The sequence below is a fragment of the Neodiprion virginianus genome, chromosome 1 (assembly GCF_021901495.1).
Source record: "Neodiprion virginianus isolate iyNeoVirg1 chromosome 1, iyNeoVirg1.1, whole genome shotgun sequence".
Classification (NCBI taxonomy): domain Eukaryota; kingdom Metazoa; phylum Arthropoda; class Insecta; order Hymenoptera; family Diprionidae; genus Neodiprion; species Neodiprion virginianus.
In genome coordinates this window covers 12903182-12920683 of record NC_060877.1, presented here as the reverse complement: position 1 = coordinate 12920683, position 17502 = coordinate 12903182, and the positions used below count along the sequence as shown (strand labels likewise).

The following is a 17502-nucleotide window of genomic DNA, read 5'->3' as shown; positions in this document are numbered from 1 at the left end:
TGTAAAGTGTATGAAAAATTCAAAAATTCTCTACAGGGTTTTGCAGATATTTATAGAAAATATCCAGTAAGGTCGTCTTGTCCGCCACATCGAACCACGGGGTAAGGTTTCAGACGAGTACATGTTATAAGGCATTTTATATCAACCGAACCGTTTTTCACTGCTTTTTGTTTTTCAAATATGTATTTAATATAAATCCGTACTTACCGACACTTTCACCTTAAAAATTTCAAGGTCGAAATAGTTGGAGAAAATTACAGAGTTTCTGACGAAATATTTCGCAATATCTGCGAGTTCACATAGAATCCACAATTCGTTTTAACTGGCGTCAAAGATCGTTTTTCATCACACGTGCATCTCATTCAATTTTTTGTAAATCTTCATCTAAAGTACTTATTTCGATGAATAAGTTTTTCATCCATAAGCGAAAGTTTGCACTCCACATCTAGAAAAGGCTTGGAGATTTATTATTCACAACAATTTCATAAGTAAGTCGATTTGCAGCGTAGATAGTGGGCAAATCACTTTCACTTTAAAGCATGGTGTTTCACTTTTTTCATCGCAAAATCACTCGGGTAACTATTATCATCCCAATCGTGTGGTACACTCCAATGCTTCTAAATTATGTATTGTACAATTACTATTTAATTTTGTCAATCAGAATAATAGTACCGTGTTATTTATCCCAAGGGTTTGACATCATTTTGTAATAAGTGTCATAAAACTTTATCTGCAACTTTAAATAACTGTGATAAATAAGTATCTACACGAAATTTTTCCATTTTTGGTGTGAATGTGCACAATGACTTTTTTGAGTATATTTTAATCGTGGTACCTAATTCTATTTTTATTGTAAAAATTAAACTTAAAAAAAGTCTGTTTAATAAATATTCCAGAAAAATGTGACGAAAGGTCCTAAATAGAAATAGAATGAATTAATCGAAAAACTACGTTATTTTTGCACTGCATTTTCGAACAGCGAACCCCTGTATCTCCTGCAGTTATCAGGATTGAATTTTCATTCCCGATTAAAAAATTTCAACGCAATTGTAGTACTTGTTAGTGGCTACTGAAAGCAAATTAAATTAATTACTGTTTATAGCCCACTAGAATACTCGAAAATAGTATTCAACTATTTTGTTACAGAGACTATGTAATCTTCAGCAACTATTTCGACTCTAATATTTTTTCCACGAATGAGAGGATATGTGATAACGAACTCTGAATATTTCTCCTCGTCTGAAAAAGAAAATAAATAACTTCAGTGAGTTTAGTAGTTGAAACAAGCGATTCTAAAAATGGGCTTGGCCGACATGGAATGCCCTATATATATATATATATATATATATATATATATATATATATATATATATATATATATATATATATATATATATATATATATATATAAATATATATTATGTATTACGTATTATATTTACACGTATAACATCACACTGCGCACGGGAAAGTATTGTGAAAAAATATTTAGCTTGTTCTAATTGTAAGAAAGAAGCGAATGAGAGAGGATATTAGGCATAAGTGTGCGACTGGGAATGATTATTTCGGGGGCTAGTAAACGCAACCAAGAAATCAGTAAAATACATAATCAACTTAGAATATAGGTATTACTTTTAAAAAGATAACTTCGAATCACTAATAACTTATAGTTTCTACGTACGGGGTGTCTTCAAAATTGATTGAAATTAAAAAATTAAAACAGAAGACCAGATTTTAAATTCTATATATATATAGTATATATGGAATATTTCAAAGAATAATACCATATTGTGCGTAAATTTACTTGTGGCATAACAAACTTTTAACATTAAGTAATAATTCAAGGGACAATAATAAGATGTAAAGCAAAGAATTAGTAACAATCGAAAGAGAAAAATAAATAAATCCTATCCTCATACGATTAAAGAATATATCACGAATCTGTATAAGACAATATTTGATGGCAACTTAAGACAATAATTCTTTGAGCCAAGCACGTATGTTCGTTGTTTTGTCGTTTACTTGTCTCTTTAATTTAAATAAGATTTTAGACACAAAGTTATATATAATGTACCTCCATACATAGCTCGTAAGCGGATCGAACTCCTACGTCTGTGAGCATGACAATAATAAAAATCAATTCTCGGACTAACGTTTGGCTGGCTGCCGTAGAAAGGTGACGAAAAATTTCAATAACATAAATCGGTGACCATTATATCAATATATTAAAAACCGACTTGAAAACAAAAAAAAAAAAAAGCAAACTGTAGCAAACACATCCAAATACGGAATAAAAAAATCTTTAAAATGTATATATAATCAATTGTTCGCCGTAATATGTTAACGGCAGCCAAACATAGCCCAGAATTGTTAGTATTTAAGAAACGGATGATAATTTAGTAATTAAGAAAAATCTTTCCCTCGAAACTTTCGTCTATCCTGTGTAGTGTTTCTCAAACTCAGTCACACGACCTGCAGCTAATGTAATATTATACGAATGATTTTGCTCGTTCATCTTTATGAAGCTTCGACTTTTAGAGGTCTGATATCATTGTACAAAAACATATCTGAGAGTATTTTAGATTTAGGAATTCTGGATAACATAAATATTTGAAATTCAGATACATCATGACAAAGTAACAAAAAAAAAACTCTAAAGTGTTATATCATTGGAATTAAGAAAGGTAGGGTTTGATGTCATGTAGTACTCCCATCTTTACCGACCGAGCAAAATCACCCTTTAATAAACAAACCAACGAAAATGGTTCAATTTTTGTCGGTGCTTCGCTCTTTTCTGTCATAATCCAAATAAGTTACTCATATCCAGAAAATCGTTAAAAAAATGTGACTGAGTAACTTTCCTGAATTCTGGTACAAAAGAACGGCGCACCGTCAAAATTTTAACTCTTTCCGTTCGTTTGTTTATTCAATATAGGAAGAAAGAGAGTGAGTTTGCTCGGCCGGTAAGGGTAGGATTACTGTGTGACCTTAAAGTTCAATCCAATAGAATTTATATCAGGTGTACAGCCAGAAGTGGCAATCAATTTTTTCATACATATCAAGTATAGCAAATTGTTACTAAAAATTTAATTTGTATTTTATCATGAATACAATTAGTTTTTTTTCGTACCACGTCAAATGGACAATAACTGTTGACTTAAAAAAAAAATAAAAAATTAAGTTTCTTTATTCAGTTCAATCGCATCCTATGACACAGAAATCAAACGGTTATTTACAGGTCTAGATACTGAACTGAATAATAAGCTGTACAACTATACATGCATATCAACGTGGTCAACGTGGTTTTTTGTTCTATTATAATTTTAGATGTAGCGGAATAGTTACGGTTAGCTCTCTACATCACCGGCATATATGTGGTTTCTGACTTTCCAATGAATACTTTTGTCGGATTCCATTGTCAGATTTCCGATTCTTTTTTAGTTTTTTAATGCATCATTTACGGCGACTTTCTCCTTGCGTGAATATTTTTACAATTTTCTTTTGCCATTCATTTTTGTACTTCTAACAAAAAGTTGACAACTTTACACTTTTTTTCATCTACATGCTTTCTTTTCTTTTAAATTCAGCATTTATGCTTTCGATCTATCTCTCCATGCATTATTCAGATGTTTTGATTTGGGATTTTGTGTGATTTGTTGCGTACCGTACACCTCAAAATTCATACCAATTGTCTATAACCTGTGCGAACAATTTCCGATCTTACTTTTTTTATTTTCCACCTGTGTATTGAAGGGTATCAAGGCGATAGTTTCAAAGTAAATAATACTGACGATAAAATTCAGCAAGCATTTCTTTCGTCAATTGATATAAAAGAAGCTGGGTTAGGCTTTTGGATTGAATTTACATTTTAAATTCCTATCAATAATAATTATATGTGTAATAATAAAAAAATAAAAAATTCAATTGAATTCAAGAAGTTTTATTCATTTTGAATAAAAAAAAGTTCTATCTACAGTTTATTCTTACCGTTAGTCAAATTTGTCAATACAATCTATCACCTGAACGGAACGCAACTTCTTCTGCATCATTATACTTGTTTCACGTCTTAACCTATAACTACACGATAATACCAAATAACATTTCGAACATCAATAAGGTTCTTCATTGTTACCAAAATTCTTTTACACACAGAGAAACAAGTGAAATCAATTCATTTTCAGATTATTGAAATACTGAATAAAACTCTTGACGTACTGGTCTAGTTATATTCAGTCATTACATGTATTCAGTTTTATTTTTAATCAAGATCAAATTCTTCACGGCTATTTCTTAAACGAAAACGAGTCACCAAACTCTGAATTCCAGAAGCACTTTTGCACAGCACCACCACTAATGTGATTCTAACTCTTTGTGTGAATACTACATATATCAGTAAAAGTAACTCCAATTTTTTAAAAATTTTTTTGGTTCGTGAGTTCGAGTTTTTAAATAGAATTTTTCTGAGAATAGTTTGTTTTTTGCACCTGGTTTGCACATGTCAAACGCTTAATTGTATATAATTTTTTTAACATATTTTAGAACTCCTGATTCATAGAGCAAACTAACGTTTGGTTTTTTTTATAGGAATCACTGTTGAGACACAGTGAGCTCAGAAATATTCGACGGCTTCTCCGTAAGGCGAAACTGTCGATTATTAGAAATTTGCATCGAATTTCAAACTCTTTTACGAAAATATACGCAATTTTGAGTTTCGAGTTTTAATTGTATTTTATAGAAAATTGTGCATGATGGCAATTGTTCGTAATATTTCAACGTTTTCTACGGAGAATCTACAAAAATCAACGATTTCCAAAAAACATGGTGGCTACTAAAAACATTTTTTTTAAATTCCTGAAGTTCTTGCTTCACTTTCCCTTATCAAATTCAGATTCTTTCTCTGACTAGAATTCTAAGTAATAGTGCTAATAAAAGTAACTAATTAACAAAGCTATGAATTGATCGGTATTCTGAAATATGGTCACATTCTACCTAATAGTAGCGGAAAGTAATTTATATACATCCGAGCTTAAGCACAGAAATATTTTTCTAAAATTATTTTGTTATATAAACGTTTACAGCGAGCATTTTTCAACTTATTTTACGAAAATTTTAAAATAACATTTAGATCCATATACAAACGCACTTATTACGTATATAAAATATCTTTTATAGAAACTAGGAAGTTATTTCCACTTATGCTAACCCCTGTATCTTCTCTAGTCTATTTACTCAATACGAATTTTATTGATTACAAATTTGTAGCGACTGATTTTTATCAGCTTAGTTTTTCTCGTTTCGCTAGAACACCGTTCATTTTTCCTGACCACTTGAAAGATTCTCTGACTTATCCCTGACTTCCCTGACTATTTCAAGAAATCACTGATTTTTCTCTGATTTCCAGGTAATCCCTAACGAGTGGCCACTGTGAACAAAGATAACAATTTTTACGATTTTCCGTACCTCATGTTTTTATATAATATCTTGGAAATTAGTAATAGATTTATTTTTTGAGTTGCGAGATTAAAAAAAAAAAAAAAAAAAAACGTTCTGGTCTATGTTATAAACTGATCTCATGTTTTGTGATCTGTACTATTCACATAAAAAATTAGAATCGAATTGGTAGGGATGAGATGCAAAAGTGTTCCGTAAATTCGGACAATGAACCAGATACAAACAAAAGGAGGAAACTTAAAAAAATTCATCACATCCGCTGTTAGAAGTAAAATAATTATTCATCAGAATTGAAATTATTATTCCACCGTTGAGAATTATTTGTTCTCAAAATATTTTTATACCTGTCAAGCCGGGCATAATAAAACGGTGAAAATGCATCCAAAGCGTTTTAGTCAGGGCAGATTTTATAACGTTGCAGGTCTCTGATGAAAAGTTTGTGAAACACTAAATCATGAAAAATGTACACAGTTTAAGTTAACTAAGAAAACAAATTCGATACATGCCTATGACAGATATTGATATAATGATATCTCACACACGTAAACACACCCACACATATATACTATATATAACGACAAAAAGTTTAGGGTATGTATCGTATGTATCTACCAATTTTTATGCAGCAGTCTGAAATCACTAATTTAATTTGTCTATCCATTCTCATGTCTTATTTAACAGAATAAAATGTACGAACGCCGTAACTCTACATTAGCATTGAGGAAAAAAATATTCTTTACTTCGTTGCAAAACAGTACTGATTTTGTTTAATTAATCACTTTTCAGACCTATACGAGACTGGTGGAAAAAAAAAAAGGAAAACGGTGAAAAAGATTAAATTTCTTTAAAATAATCTTACTTTTTTCACGAGGGCGGAGCTTCGCTACTGAAATTTTTTTTCAAAATAAATTGTGATATCCTGATTCTCTCAAACAAAAATTTTTATCATTTTTTTTTTGCCTGTAAAGTTCGTGCTTGTCTTTCATGAAAACTTACCTCTCAAAGTGATGATCAAAAGGAAAGACTATCAAATAATACTTCAAAACTGTTTTCCCCTTTCTTCTCAAATTCGTTTCTTATCAACTATTTCATCTAAATTAAGATAAAATAAATCAGGTTGTAATAACAGCATTACAGTAAAACTACGACAAACAGTGTCTGAGGCATACATTTTTAAATATTAGTTTCTTTTCCAACGCACTTCACAGACTTTTAAAATTCATGCCTAGGAAAGTGGCCGTCGTAAATATCACGATCATGAAAACTCTTTTACATTAAATTCGTCAAAGTTCGTCAAAAACAATGTAAGTCTTTGAAAACGCATGGAATTAAGACCAACTATATATTCCAAAGACTAGTGTATATGAATTTGTCTTGCAAGTCTAATCGTAACTACTCAATAACTAATAAAACTGAATTCTATTGCTTTGCACAGAAATAAGGAATGAGTTTTTTTCTTAAGACCTGCACAGGTTCGATACTTATATTGTAGGAATCATCACTTCCTAGCATTTCACATAATATCTGAAAATGACAGATTAATTGAATATTTTCATGCCAAATTGTTCAGTGAGAATTGGTAGATATATATATATATATATATATATATATAATTGTGACCCGCGAGCTGTACGTAGACAATAATTTCAAAGGAAATGATAATAACGAGTAATAACATAAATTTCGTATTTTATCCACTTTAGGCTTACAATGATCGTATAAAGATTTAGACTTAAGACAATAGCTATCCAAGTTTAGCATTTAAGAAGTTTGTCAATACAAAGCTTGGTCAAATGTGTAAAGGATGAGAGTGGATAGACTTTGTGTTCCGGTTTTCTATTTTGTGTATTCATAGTTCGCTCGTTAAAGCTGGTAGAGAAATGATTACACTAGAGTTAACTATTTTGCTCGCTAGTGCAGGTGTGCTGAAAGTGACACGGCGTTCGGTTCAATACGTGCACGGTTGAAATTCTATCCTAGACGCTATAATATAGTAGAAATATGATAGTTCCGAGATTGAATGGAAAATTAGTAGGACTTACTACATTCGTATTTGTGAACGTTTACATTCGTCCGCTAAAATTTGTATCTGAATCATAATTCGACTTGAAGTCATTCTGATTTTTTATTGTAATTCGTACAAAAATTTTTGTGAAAGCACTGAATATAGGTGTAGTTTATCTCGGTATTCTTTTGTTATGTCCTTAAACTGCCATGTTTCTACTATAGTTTCTAGGATAAATATTTCTCCCTATGTAATTAGTTAACGAAAATAAGCAAAACCTGGGTAAAGTATACAGCAGGTTTTTTGATCACTCTCTTTTGTTTTACATCATTAATATTTTTTCACGCACACCGAAGTGATTTATGCTGTCCAAGAATTGACTTTACTTTATTTTTCTCAGATTGAAACAATTGCTTATTATTACCGTGGTTCGGAATATTATAAAATTCTCAAACAATTCACTTTGCCCTGATCTATCTGATTATAATAGGGCAGCTTACTCTAATTTCAAATGGATTAGCTGCTGCCGTAATGATTTTAACAAATTCGCATTTTGATTAAGGGGACTTCATACATTTTATTCTCGTATACTCAATCGCCCAATATTTTTTCCTCTCAAAATAAAGGGCGCGCAATTTGACACAGTGTTACGGTGTGTCTTTCTGAAAGATTTTCAGAAAATTTCAGTTTCACCGTCAGATTCTTTCTGTATCTGTCAGCTCTAGCTTTTGTTTCAAACATTTTACTTATATCCTTTTAAGTCAGTAAATTATTGGCTAGTTCCTATCTTATGAATATCAGAATTCTCACTATATTTTCAGGGCTATAATCCCTAGTAACAATTAAACTTCGTCAGTGAATCTTTGACGAAGATTTTTCGTCAAGAATCTTGTCTGACAGAGACTGAAAACTTATCATTAATACAGACGCTGCAAAATAATTTTCTAGTTGCCGTCTGCTAGCAGATTGCGTGAATGTTCTAACACACAATTTTCCATCAAACTGCACAATTCCCGCAGTCACTTCTTCTCAGAGCAAAGTTGTTGGAGTCTTACACCAGGTTCTTCATTATTGTACTGTCTACTCGAAAAACTGCCGAATATCTGCTGAAATTCTTCAATAGATCTTGTACTGCAAAGTCTGATGACAGATCCGCACTCGAATAAGGACACAAACGATTAGTGATCTACCGTATAACCTGAAGAATCTGATCAATATTTATAGGAGAAGTTTTCACTCATTGTCAGCTTGTTACTAGGGATATTATCTTTAATTAGCGTAGAAGGAAAATTATAGTAAAATCTGAAATATGTAGAGTAGTTAGTGAGATTATAGTAACGATGACAAGTATGGAGTGTTGCTGGCGTCCCAACATCGCATAACTGCAGCGAACATTTGAGTAATTTCCGACACACTAATGTAATATTACTTATAACCCGCTGTCATTACGAGCAACAAAGAGAAAGTGGAAATTCAATATTACGTCTAATAAATCCCGAAAAATGTAAGTGGAGATAAAGAAAAAGTTCGAAAATGTATCAAAATATGAGAATGAGTAAAAAAAAAAAATGTGAAAAAACGAAATTTATTCCTTATGGCGTATCAAAATACCATTATATAATTATTATATCAAACATTGTCAACCATTTTTTCAACGTTCATGTGTTAGGCTAGGTAAATAAATAAAAAGAAAATATGATAACAGTAACAATAATTAAACTAAATAAATTTAAATTATACATTATAGTACCAAACTGTAAATGTAAAGCAATTTGAGAGTACTAGGTATACTCGGCAAGAAAAAAACAGAAAAACACATGTACAATTATATTAAAGTTTAATCAATCAATTGGTCTTAATTTAGTGAAGCATCATGAATTTACTGCAGAGTTAAGGCCGCAATACGTTTTTTTTTGTCGTTTTTTTTTTTAGCGTAACCCTGCTCAAAAAATTTGATAGGACATGAAAAATACTGGTAAAATATGAAATACTTGTCGTTTTGTATCATGATTTTGAATCCTATTCTACGATATTCTTTAATACCTAATCGTGTCTATCCAAATCCTATCAGTTTTTAAGCAGGGAATCAGAAGCCCCCTGGCTTTTTCTCCATAATCGAGGCATTCGGAGTGCCCCCAAACAAGCGATGAAGGTATACTTCCATTGGATAATAATTATTAGAACTAATTATACGTTCTGTTAAGGTCCAGTTGTTTGAATGTTACTTTGTTCATATAGTCTATGCGTAAATCTGTTCAATTCGTAATACTCAATTGGGAATAAAAACGAAGAAAAGAAGGAAGCAATGTTTGTAACTTGTCAAATCAATAATAATAGCTCCCAGAGAAATATGTCGGTAACCAAATTATTAATATTTGAAAATGATACGTGTATATTGTCATTCAATTATTGTACTGTATACTGTATACCTTTGTACATGTTTAATCATTTTTTTACTCGATTTACGTGTACAGAAATACGATATAAACATATTAAAAATAGGTCTCACAGTCTCGCATAGTATTTTCACATCTTAAATCTCTACCTTGATACTTAATTGGTGACACAAATTAATCATTATCCTTTTATCCGTCATTTTTATTGTATACTAAATACTACTCGCGACTTACAAATTATAGTAGTTATAATTACTTGACATGTTACGAAAGTTTCTGCTTAATTTTTATCATACCTACTACAATACCTATTTATAACGTGAACGCATTTATTTACAATTCAACATGTTACAATGTCTGTAGTTTTACGAAGAAGCTGGTACTGCGTATCACTAATTAAATAAAAAAAAAGAAAAACCAAGGATATACCGTTGATATGTATATCCATATAATTACGATAAATTATGATTATTACTTATTAAACATTGTATCAAATTTTATATTCACTTCTTGTGGTTGACAATAAACGGGTTTTGTAAAAAAAAAAAAACCAGCATCCGAGTACTTTTAAAACACTATTTTTTTTTTCAATTCATTTTTATTATCTGTAACAAGCGAACTTTATCAAAAAAAAAATGAATGTACGAAGAAGTATCTATCCTCGTGTGCTGTACATCTATATTAAAAAACATTTTATTCATTTTGGATACCCCCAGGGATCCTTTTTCTGATCCATCAATACTAAAGATGACTCGCAAATTTTTTTAAATACGTCCCGAAGCCGTTCTTTGGGAAATACCTGAAAAATAAGCAAAAGATTTTTTAAAACAGCGGAAAATTGAAAAAATTAGTCGACTTAGTTGGACCTAACCGTGTAAGACTTGTCTTACCAAATCTTTTGGAAACACTGTGCAATAACGGCTAAATATTACAGGCAGAAGTATCATTCGTGAAATACCTTGTAGAGCTTATGTTGTTCCGAGGCCAATACGTCGGCCAATTCAACGCAATCTGCGTGTTCATCCATTTCCGACATCACGGAATGTAGTAGCAAAGCAATTTTTGGAATACATAATTTTCGCAAATTTGCCATTTGATTTTCTCGCAACTCCTCTTCCTGAGATAAGAGCTCCTCATTGTTGTAGTTTGAATCAACAAGCCATCCTCCGTCAGGGAATAATAAAACGTTGAATAGGAGTTGCTTTACAGCCTAAACAAAAAGTAGGCCCAAATATTATAAATGTGATTGATCCCACCTGAATACAAATATATGCTCTATTTCACAGAATTATTATCCCTATGTCATGTGTCATATTTGTCATATAAAATGGATTTCTCAGAAAACAATTCAAGAACAAACGAGGATTCCATACTATGTTTCACCTCACATTGGATGGTTACCATTTCCAATTTTGTTGCAATATCAGTATACGGTAGTTCTCGCAAATACTAACACCTGCATTTCTTTAGTTCCCAATATTACTCGCCATTTCGAAGTGAGAAGCCGTTAAACTGTGATATTTTTTTAGAATCTCTTGTAATTTCATGCAGATATTTCAGAGTGTCTTGAAAAAACTGGAACAATATATTAAATTGGAACTGTATTGAATAATTTATAACTTTTAAGCCAATTTTTGCAAGTTTTTGAAATTATTGTGATTGTGCGGACAATACTTCAGAATTTTTCAGATATGTCAAAGTGGCCCGAAATTAAAAATTTCAGAGGCTCCCTATTTCGGAACTGTAAGCAATATAGAGGAACAGAAGTATATGGGTAGTTGTGTGAGAGTGAAAGTACCATCAAATATTGAAGTTACAAGAAAATTGGGAATAGTGACTATTCATGCTAGGTGAAATCACGTGGAATTCCCTACGCAGAGAGGAGATGGAGGAGCATTCAACAGGGTAGGAAAAATATACAGCCACTTCCATTCTCTCTTGCACTCATAGTACAGAGTCATAAGTTTCACGCTGTAGTGGGAGTGGCAAACATGATCTTGCTCGCACTCGCAAACAAATCACATGTGAATTATACCGCAAAAGCGAGAGAGACAATGGCATCCCTACGTACTTTCCAACATTGCGCAAGAACTCTTCCATTTCTTCTCTACCCCATACATTTCTCAAGTTTCAGTGACATTAACTACAGCTCAACTACAATGATAAGGTTTCCGCGGTATTCATAAGAGGAATCCATACATCTATGACAAGCATTCAAGAAGTTTCTTGAATAAAATTGTTCAAATGATTTAAATCTAACATGTAAGAGTATCTTGCATATTCAGTCATCTGCTGAAAAAATAAGGATCTGAAAATAAATTTCGAGTATCTAATCGGATACATCTCTCCGTATTTTAATATTATTATAGGATTGGCATCACGCTGTTTGTCTTTTAATGAACAAAGTTTCAACACATCCAAGGATTAAACTCATACTCAAGAGACAAATGACGTATCAAGTAAATAAAACAAATTACACTGCTTATGATCACTAAAAACTTAATGATTTTGTGTAAAATTGCTTATGATAGACGTTGCTAACGGGAAAATAATCTGACAAAACGGGTCGATTTTTGTTGCTTGTGACCTTTCGATATTTATACTGAAAAGATGGCAGTTTATCATAATTTACATTCATTCTGGGCTTATAACAAACATACCTTAGTGTGATGCTGCATGGTGCACTTCCATCTCTCCAGCTCTGAGTTATATTGAGCCTTCTTATGATCGTGAGCAACTTTTTCCGTGAACGTCGCATACATTGGTAAATCGAGTAGCGGGCTGGGTTTGCCGTGATGAAAATGCGTGAACCATTCTGTGAAACCTTCCTGCGCATCTAGGTATGCTTTGTAACATAAATATTCGCGAATCGACACTGATGCTTTCTTCGGTAAATTGTTTGACATTGTCAGATTGGCCATTGTCCCTTCTAGAGACGGATATTCCGTCATAATTACTTCAATCGAATCCATGGGAATCTATATAATAATAGAGTGTTTGAAAAAATTAAGGTCAACTTTCAAGTTTAGATAAAATTAGGTAACATAATTATCTAGTAATAACAGAACGTTTAATCTAGCGAGCACTTTGAACGTTGACATTAATGTAGACTCAACTGTCGAAACGATGACGCTCGAATTTTTCATTTGTTTAGATGTAAAAGGTTCAGTCTACATATTTCATAATTTTTCTAAAATTTTTGATATTGAAAACCATTTAAAGTAGCATGAACACGTTTGGCATACAATAATATACTCCACCTTGTTCAACGCTTTCCTGGCAGCATCAATTTTCTCGATAGAAAGAAAATACCTAATCAAAGCATTGGCTTGCCACAAAGCTTCCTCTCGCTGACTTTGATAGAATACAACCCAGTCAAGCGCATCAATTTTTTCTTGATCAGCTTCTGTAATACTGCCTTTCAGATCCAAAGAGTTGACTTCCTGATTTTTCTGCCTTATATTTTCCACGACCAATTTGGTTATTGCCTCCACATGTAAATTAGTTGACTCTGCCGCAGCAAGGCACTGTTTGCGAAGTTCATATTCCCGTATATTTTCCAAATATTTCGCGTAAGTTGTAACTTGCTCCTCTTGCGGAAGAGTCGCTGTATAAAACGCAACTAAATTCGGGTCACCCATTTCGATTAAAACATGTACGTAAGTGGTCAATATCTTGTGCTCTATTCTCTCATTGGCAGTTTTACCAATTTGTCTCAAAAACAGAGTTAAATGGGCGACAAAACGTAGGAATTGTGACGTGCAGGTACCAGAGTCTACAAATGACTCAATTTCTTCCATTAGCTTTGGAATTTGATCAAGCATCAAATATTTTTGTATCAAATGATCAGGTTTGTGGGATTGCATTCGAATACTCGAATATTTTGAGGCTTGCAATGCATCAAATACTTCTTCAATTGTCATCTCGTTTTTCCAATAATCTTCCGGCATTGGCGTGTAGTTCTTTAAAACTCCAGCTCTCAACTCTTTTTCTACTTTGATATCTAGCAATGTTTTGATGTGTGCCCATAATGCGTCTTGCCAAGACTTTGATACACATAACAGCTGATTAAGATTCCCACACAAGCTAGCGTATATGGCACGATAATATTCGCCTGAAATAATTTGGCAAAAAAAAAGATACACTACAAAATTTTTCGAGTACTTAATGTAAAATTTCAATTTGAGTAACACAACTTCAAGTTGAAAACAAAAGTTTCACAATCTAACTGTTTACTTACCTACTCGATTATCCTGCGATAACTCCCATGCACATAATTTCCACACACTCCTGTTAGGATTACCTTCAATTGGAAGTTTTGTGTTATTGATGGGATTAGTGTAGTTTGGATCGTGATGCGGTTTCCATCCTAATAGGCAGGCAGCTCGCCATGGTTGACCACAATGAACAGATAGAGACTGTGCCTTTTGCAACCGTCCACATCTTACCTATATAAACATTTTTTTCCGTTTTAACGTGCAAAGACAGGCAAGATTAAGAACAAAATTGCTGAATACGAAAAAGTAATATCCTACCATGGTATTTGTTGATAGATACAATACATATTACACGCTAAGAATTATAAATAGTGCTTAAATGATTTTGTTTGATGATATTTGCAACAAATAATATGATCGTGAAATACCAGAAATAATTTAAAGTTGAGAAGTGATCGAATATCATTTAAGATAAATGTTATTTGAAAGAAAAGAAATGTGAAAAACCTCCACGGATTCTGTAGACATTGGCACAAAGTTATCTAAAATTTTCAAATTCATAAATATGATCACAAAAATTGATGAAAAAAAAAAATATTCTTTAAACAAAATCGTATAAGTGGTGATGATTCCTCCATAGAAGAATAATACATACCTCTAAATACATTCTTTTTTCTAATCTAACATCGTCTTCTTTGTCCAAGTCGTGTAAGGGCCTGCCTTCTCGGATCGGTGCATCAGGGTCTAAGGATGTTACTATGGGCCGAGATGATTTGAAGGTGATTCCTGTATTTAGATTTTGTAGTTGATGAAGAGTATTTTCCCATGCTACAGTTTTATCGGTAAAATGCTCCATCATTGGTAAACTATCAGCTTGATCAGATGCATTTTTTTCCAACCAATCGACTATTAGCTGGTACTCAGTAATCGAGGGTTCATTTCTGTACAAGTTTTCAATCACATCCTTTTCTGAAATATTAGTTTTCAGTTCCATGTCTACTTTTGACTGAAAGTTTGAGGAGTTTACACGGTGTTGGTACAGACAGTACACTAAACGCCAAGTATTTCTTTCATTTTCAAGGTTGATCTCTTCCTCCGATACTTCAGTGTTTTCGACCTTTGACTGCATACCTGTTCAATATGAGAATCCTTAATAAAATTACACATTAAGTCGCTAGAATTTTGAGGTAGAATCAATAAATATAATAAGTACAGGTGAAGGCTAATCTTTCAGTATCAAAGTACTTTTTAATACACTCTCAGTGCAAAAAATATCAATCACATCGCTTTTCATAGGTACTAAGGAGAAACCGAATTGGCTATTCTGCCTTTCATTGATATGACCCTTGAAAATTAATTGTGAAATTATTCCTTTTTTTTTCTTTTAAACAGAGCACTACAGTTTTATGCAAATATGAATGAAAAATGTATTCTGTTCAAATTCGTTACTTTATTTCAAGGTAAGACATAATTTTTCGTACTTCTTACAATAATGGACAGAGCCACCAGAATTTTGGCAATTCTTTGTATTGAGTTTCAATAGATTGACAGTGTGTTTTCTTCATCAAGACGTATAAAAATAGTGATCAAGATGATAACAAATTTTTTAAACGTGACAGTAATGAAAAATACTCACTCTATCTTCCATTTGAATATTATGATTTCAATCAATAAAGACAAGAAGTAATTGAATGGTATTTTTGAAACATTTGTTGATACTGAAACCATTTGTACCATTAATGAATAAATAACTTTTCTCATAATTTTCAGAGTATTTCAATCACCTGTTTTGTTTTGCAACTATTTTATTTTCATTTGAGATTTATAAAATTCCAGAATTGAAAAATATGTGTATAATGAACTGGAAATTATGATGACTATTTTAAAATAGAAATTACAATTACATATTTGTGTATGTCGGATAGTGAACGAATTAGTACCTACCCCGCATTATCTCTAATGTATCTGTGCAAGTCTGTATGAAATCTGCAATGGTTTCAAATACTTGGGGTGCAGCCCTGTGTGCCTGAACACTTTCAAGGAATTCATGGAATAGTTTAGCATTCGCTTCACGCCAGGGTTCGTTAGCTTTCAATACTAAGCCTGTGGCAGTCGAATCATCCATCAGCTCTCTTAGAGTAAGGTCAGTCTTTTCTGTGGTATTCATGATATCCCTAAGTTCATGTGGTGCCATTGTAATAGATGTATCAAAGTCCTCAGTGTCATATTTATCAACTGCCTTCGAATGTAAGTATGACCTCCGCATTCGTGGGTTTTTAGCATCGGATGGAAACGACCTAGATTCATCACTAAAATTTCTGGGAACATTTTCAATGGAATCCGAGCTTCTCTCGAGATTGAAATTCGGTTGCAATGATATTCGTTTAGGCGTTGTGCTCTTAGTTGCTAATCGCAGCAACGAAGTTCTCTGTGTTCTACCCGAGCCCAGCAACTGGATTGAATGGTCGAGGTTGTCTGCAGTTTTTTGCAACGGCTCCATCTTGATCTGATGTAATAATTACAATGATTAAATAATAATCCAAGTGGTCACAGCATTCTATTGAGTGAAAAACGATGAAAGCGAGGGCAATAACATAGCTAGTAGTGAATACTTCTGAACTAGTAAAGTAACTAATGAATGTAATATGTGCCGGGAAAGTAATTTTTCTTAAAGTTTGAGATTACGGTGGATATTAGCGGAAAATGCAACGTTTGCCGATGATTTTTGATGACAGGTAGTTCAGCACTTAGAAAGAACTACTGTTTCGTCACACGAAATTCAATTTATATCGATAACCAATAAAAAGAACTCGCGATTCCGTAATAGATGCATGCATGTAATTTGACTGCTAACCGTAAGATTAATACGAGTATCAGGTTAATTCATTTTTCCCAGTGTTGCAATTTGCAAGTATGCACGGACTCAACACAATAAGAATTCAAAACTTGTTGCACCTTGTCAATATTTTCAGAATACAAATTTGGACAAGAATTTTGATAACTGAAACAACGTAGGTTAGCACAGTACGGAATTGCTGCCGGTTACTATGCAATATGTATAAATTGGCGGGCCATTGGCGGGCCAGTCTTCACGTGGTGTACGGATCAAAGCCTTTAGGTAATTTTGTACCAACTGTTCAAAGAAATTCCTATATTGTTAGCACGAGTCTTCAGGAAGAAATCTCTAGTTTTCGTGGCGAGCTTTATCTGTATCCAAGTGTTGCCGCACGTGAAATCCACCCAGTGACTTAAGGAGTGAGCATGTTAATCGTGGGCAGGGGAAGGGGAATCAAGCATGCACGTACAAGTTTTTCCTTTAATTCCGAAAGAGAAGACAGCGAATCGAAATTACCAGAGTCAGTTCTGTTCTTATCGTAAATGGCGCTATTATTTATTCCAAGCCCTGAACCCCAGCACGAGGCCAACGCTGCAG

At 32.8% G+C, this 17502-nt stretch overlaps 1 protein-coding gene across 2 annotated transcripts; it reads right to left on the bottom strand.

Moving 5' to 3' along the window:
• Positions 1-9320: 9320 nt before the first annotated feature.
• LOC124308747 (nuclear pore complex protein Nup107) lies at positions 9321-17201 on the bottom strand. Of its 2 annotated transcripts, none has more exons than XM_046771763.1 (8): positions 16924-17201; positions 16014-16575; positions 14725-15200; positions 14093-14300; positions 13113-13966; positions 12513-12830; positions 10811-11062; positions 9321-10651 (listed from the first exon to the last, which is right to left on the bottom strand). In XM_046771763.1, exons 2-8 carry the CDS (start codon positions 16567-16569, stop codon positions 10550-10552), a joined length of 2766 nt encoding a protein of 921 aa, XP_046627719.1. In that variant the 5' UTR covers positions 16570-16575; positions 16924-17201; the 3' UTR covers positions 9321-10549. The 2 variants fall into 2 exon arrangements, with proteins under 2 accessions (XP_046627719.1, XP_046627726.1); XM_046771770.1 differs by having other exon boundaries at positions 17025-17201.
• Between the last annotated feature and the right edge of the window lie 301 nt (positions 17202-17502).

What these genes read in the sequence shown, in the direction of transcription:
- LOC124308747 (XM_046771763.1), bottom strand. Translation starts at nt 16,569, where the DNA reads ATGGAGCCGTTGCAAAAAACTGCAGACAACCTCGACCATTCAATCCAG. An exon ending in TACATTAGAGATAATGCGGG is followed by an intron (nt 15,201 to 16,013) that starts GTAGGTACTAAT and finishes CATATTGAACAG; the next exon opens with GTATGCAGTCAAAGGTCGAA. An exon ending in AACAACATAAGCTCTACAAG is followed by an intron (nt 10,652 to 10,810) that starts GTATTTCACGAA and finishes CTTATTTTTCAG; the next exon opens with GTATTTCCCAAAGAACGGCT.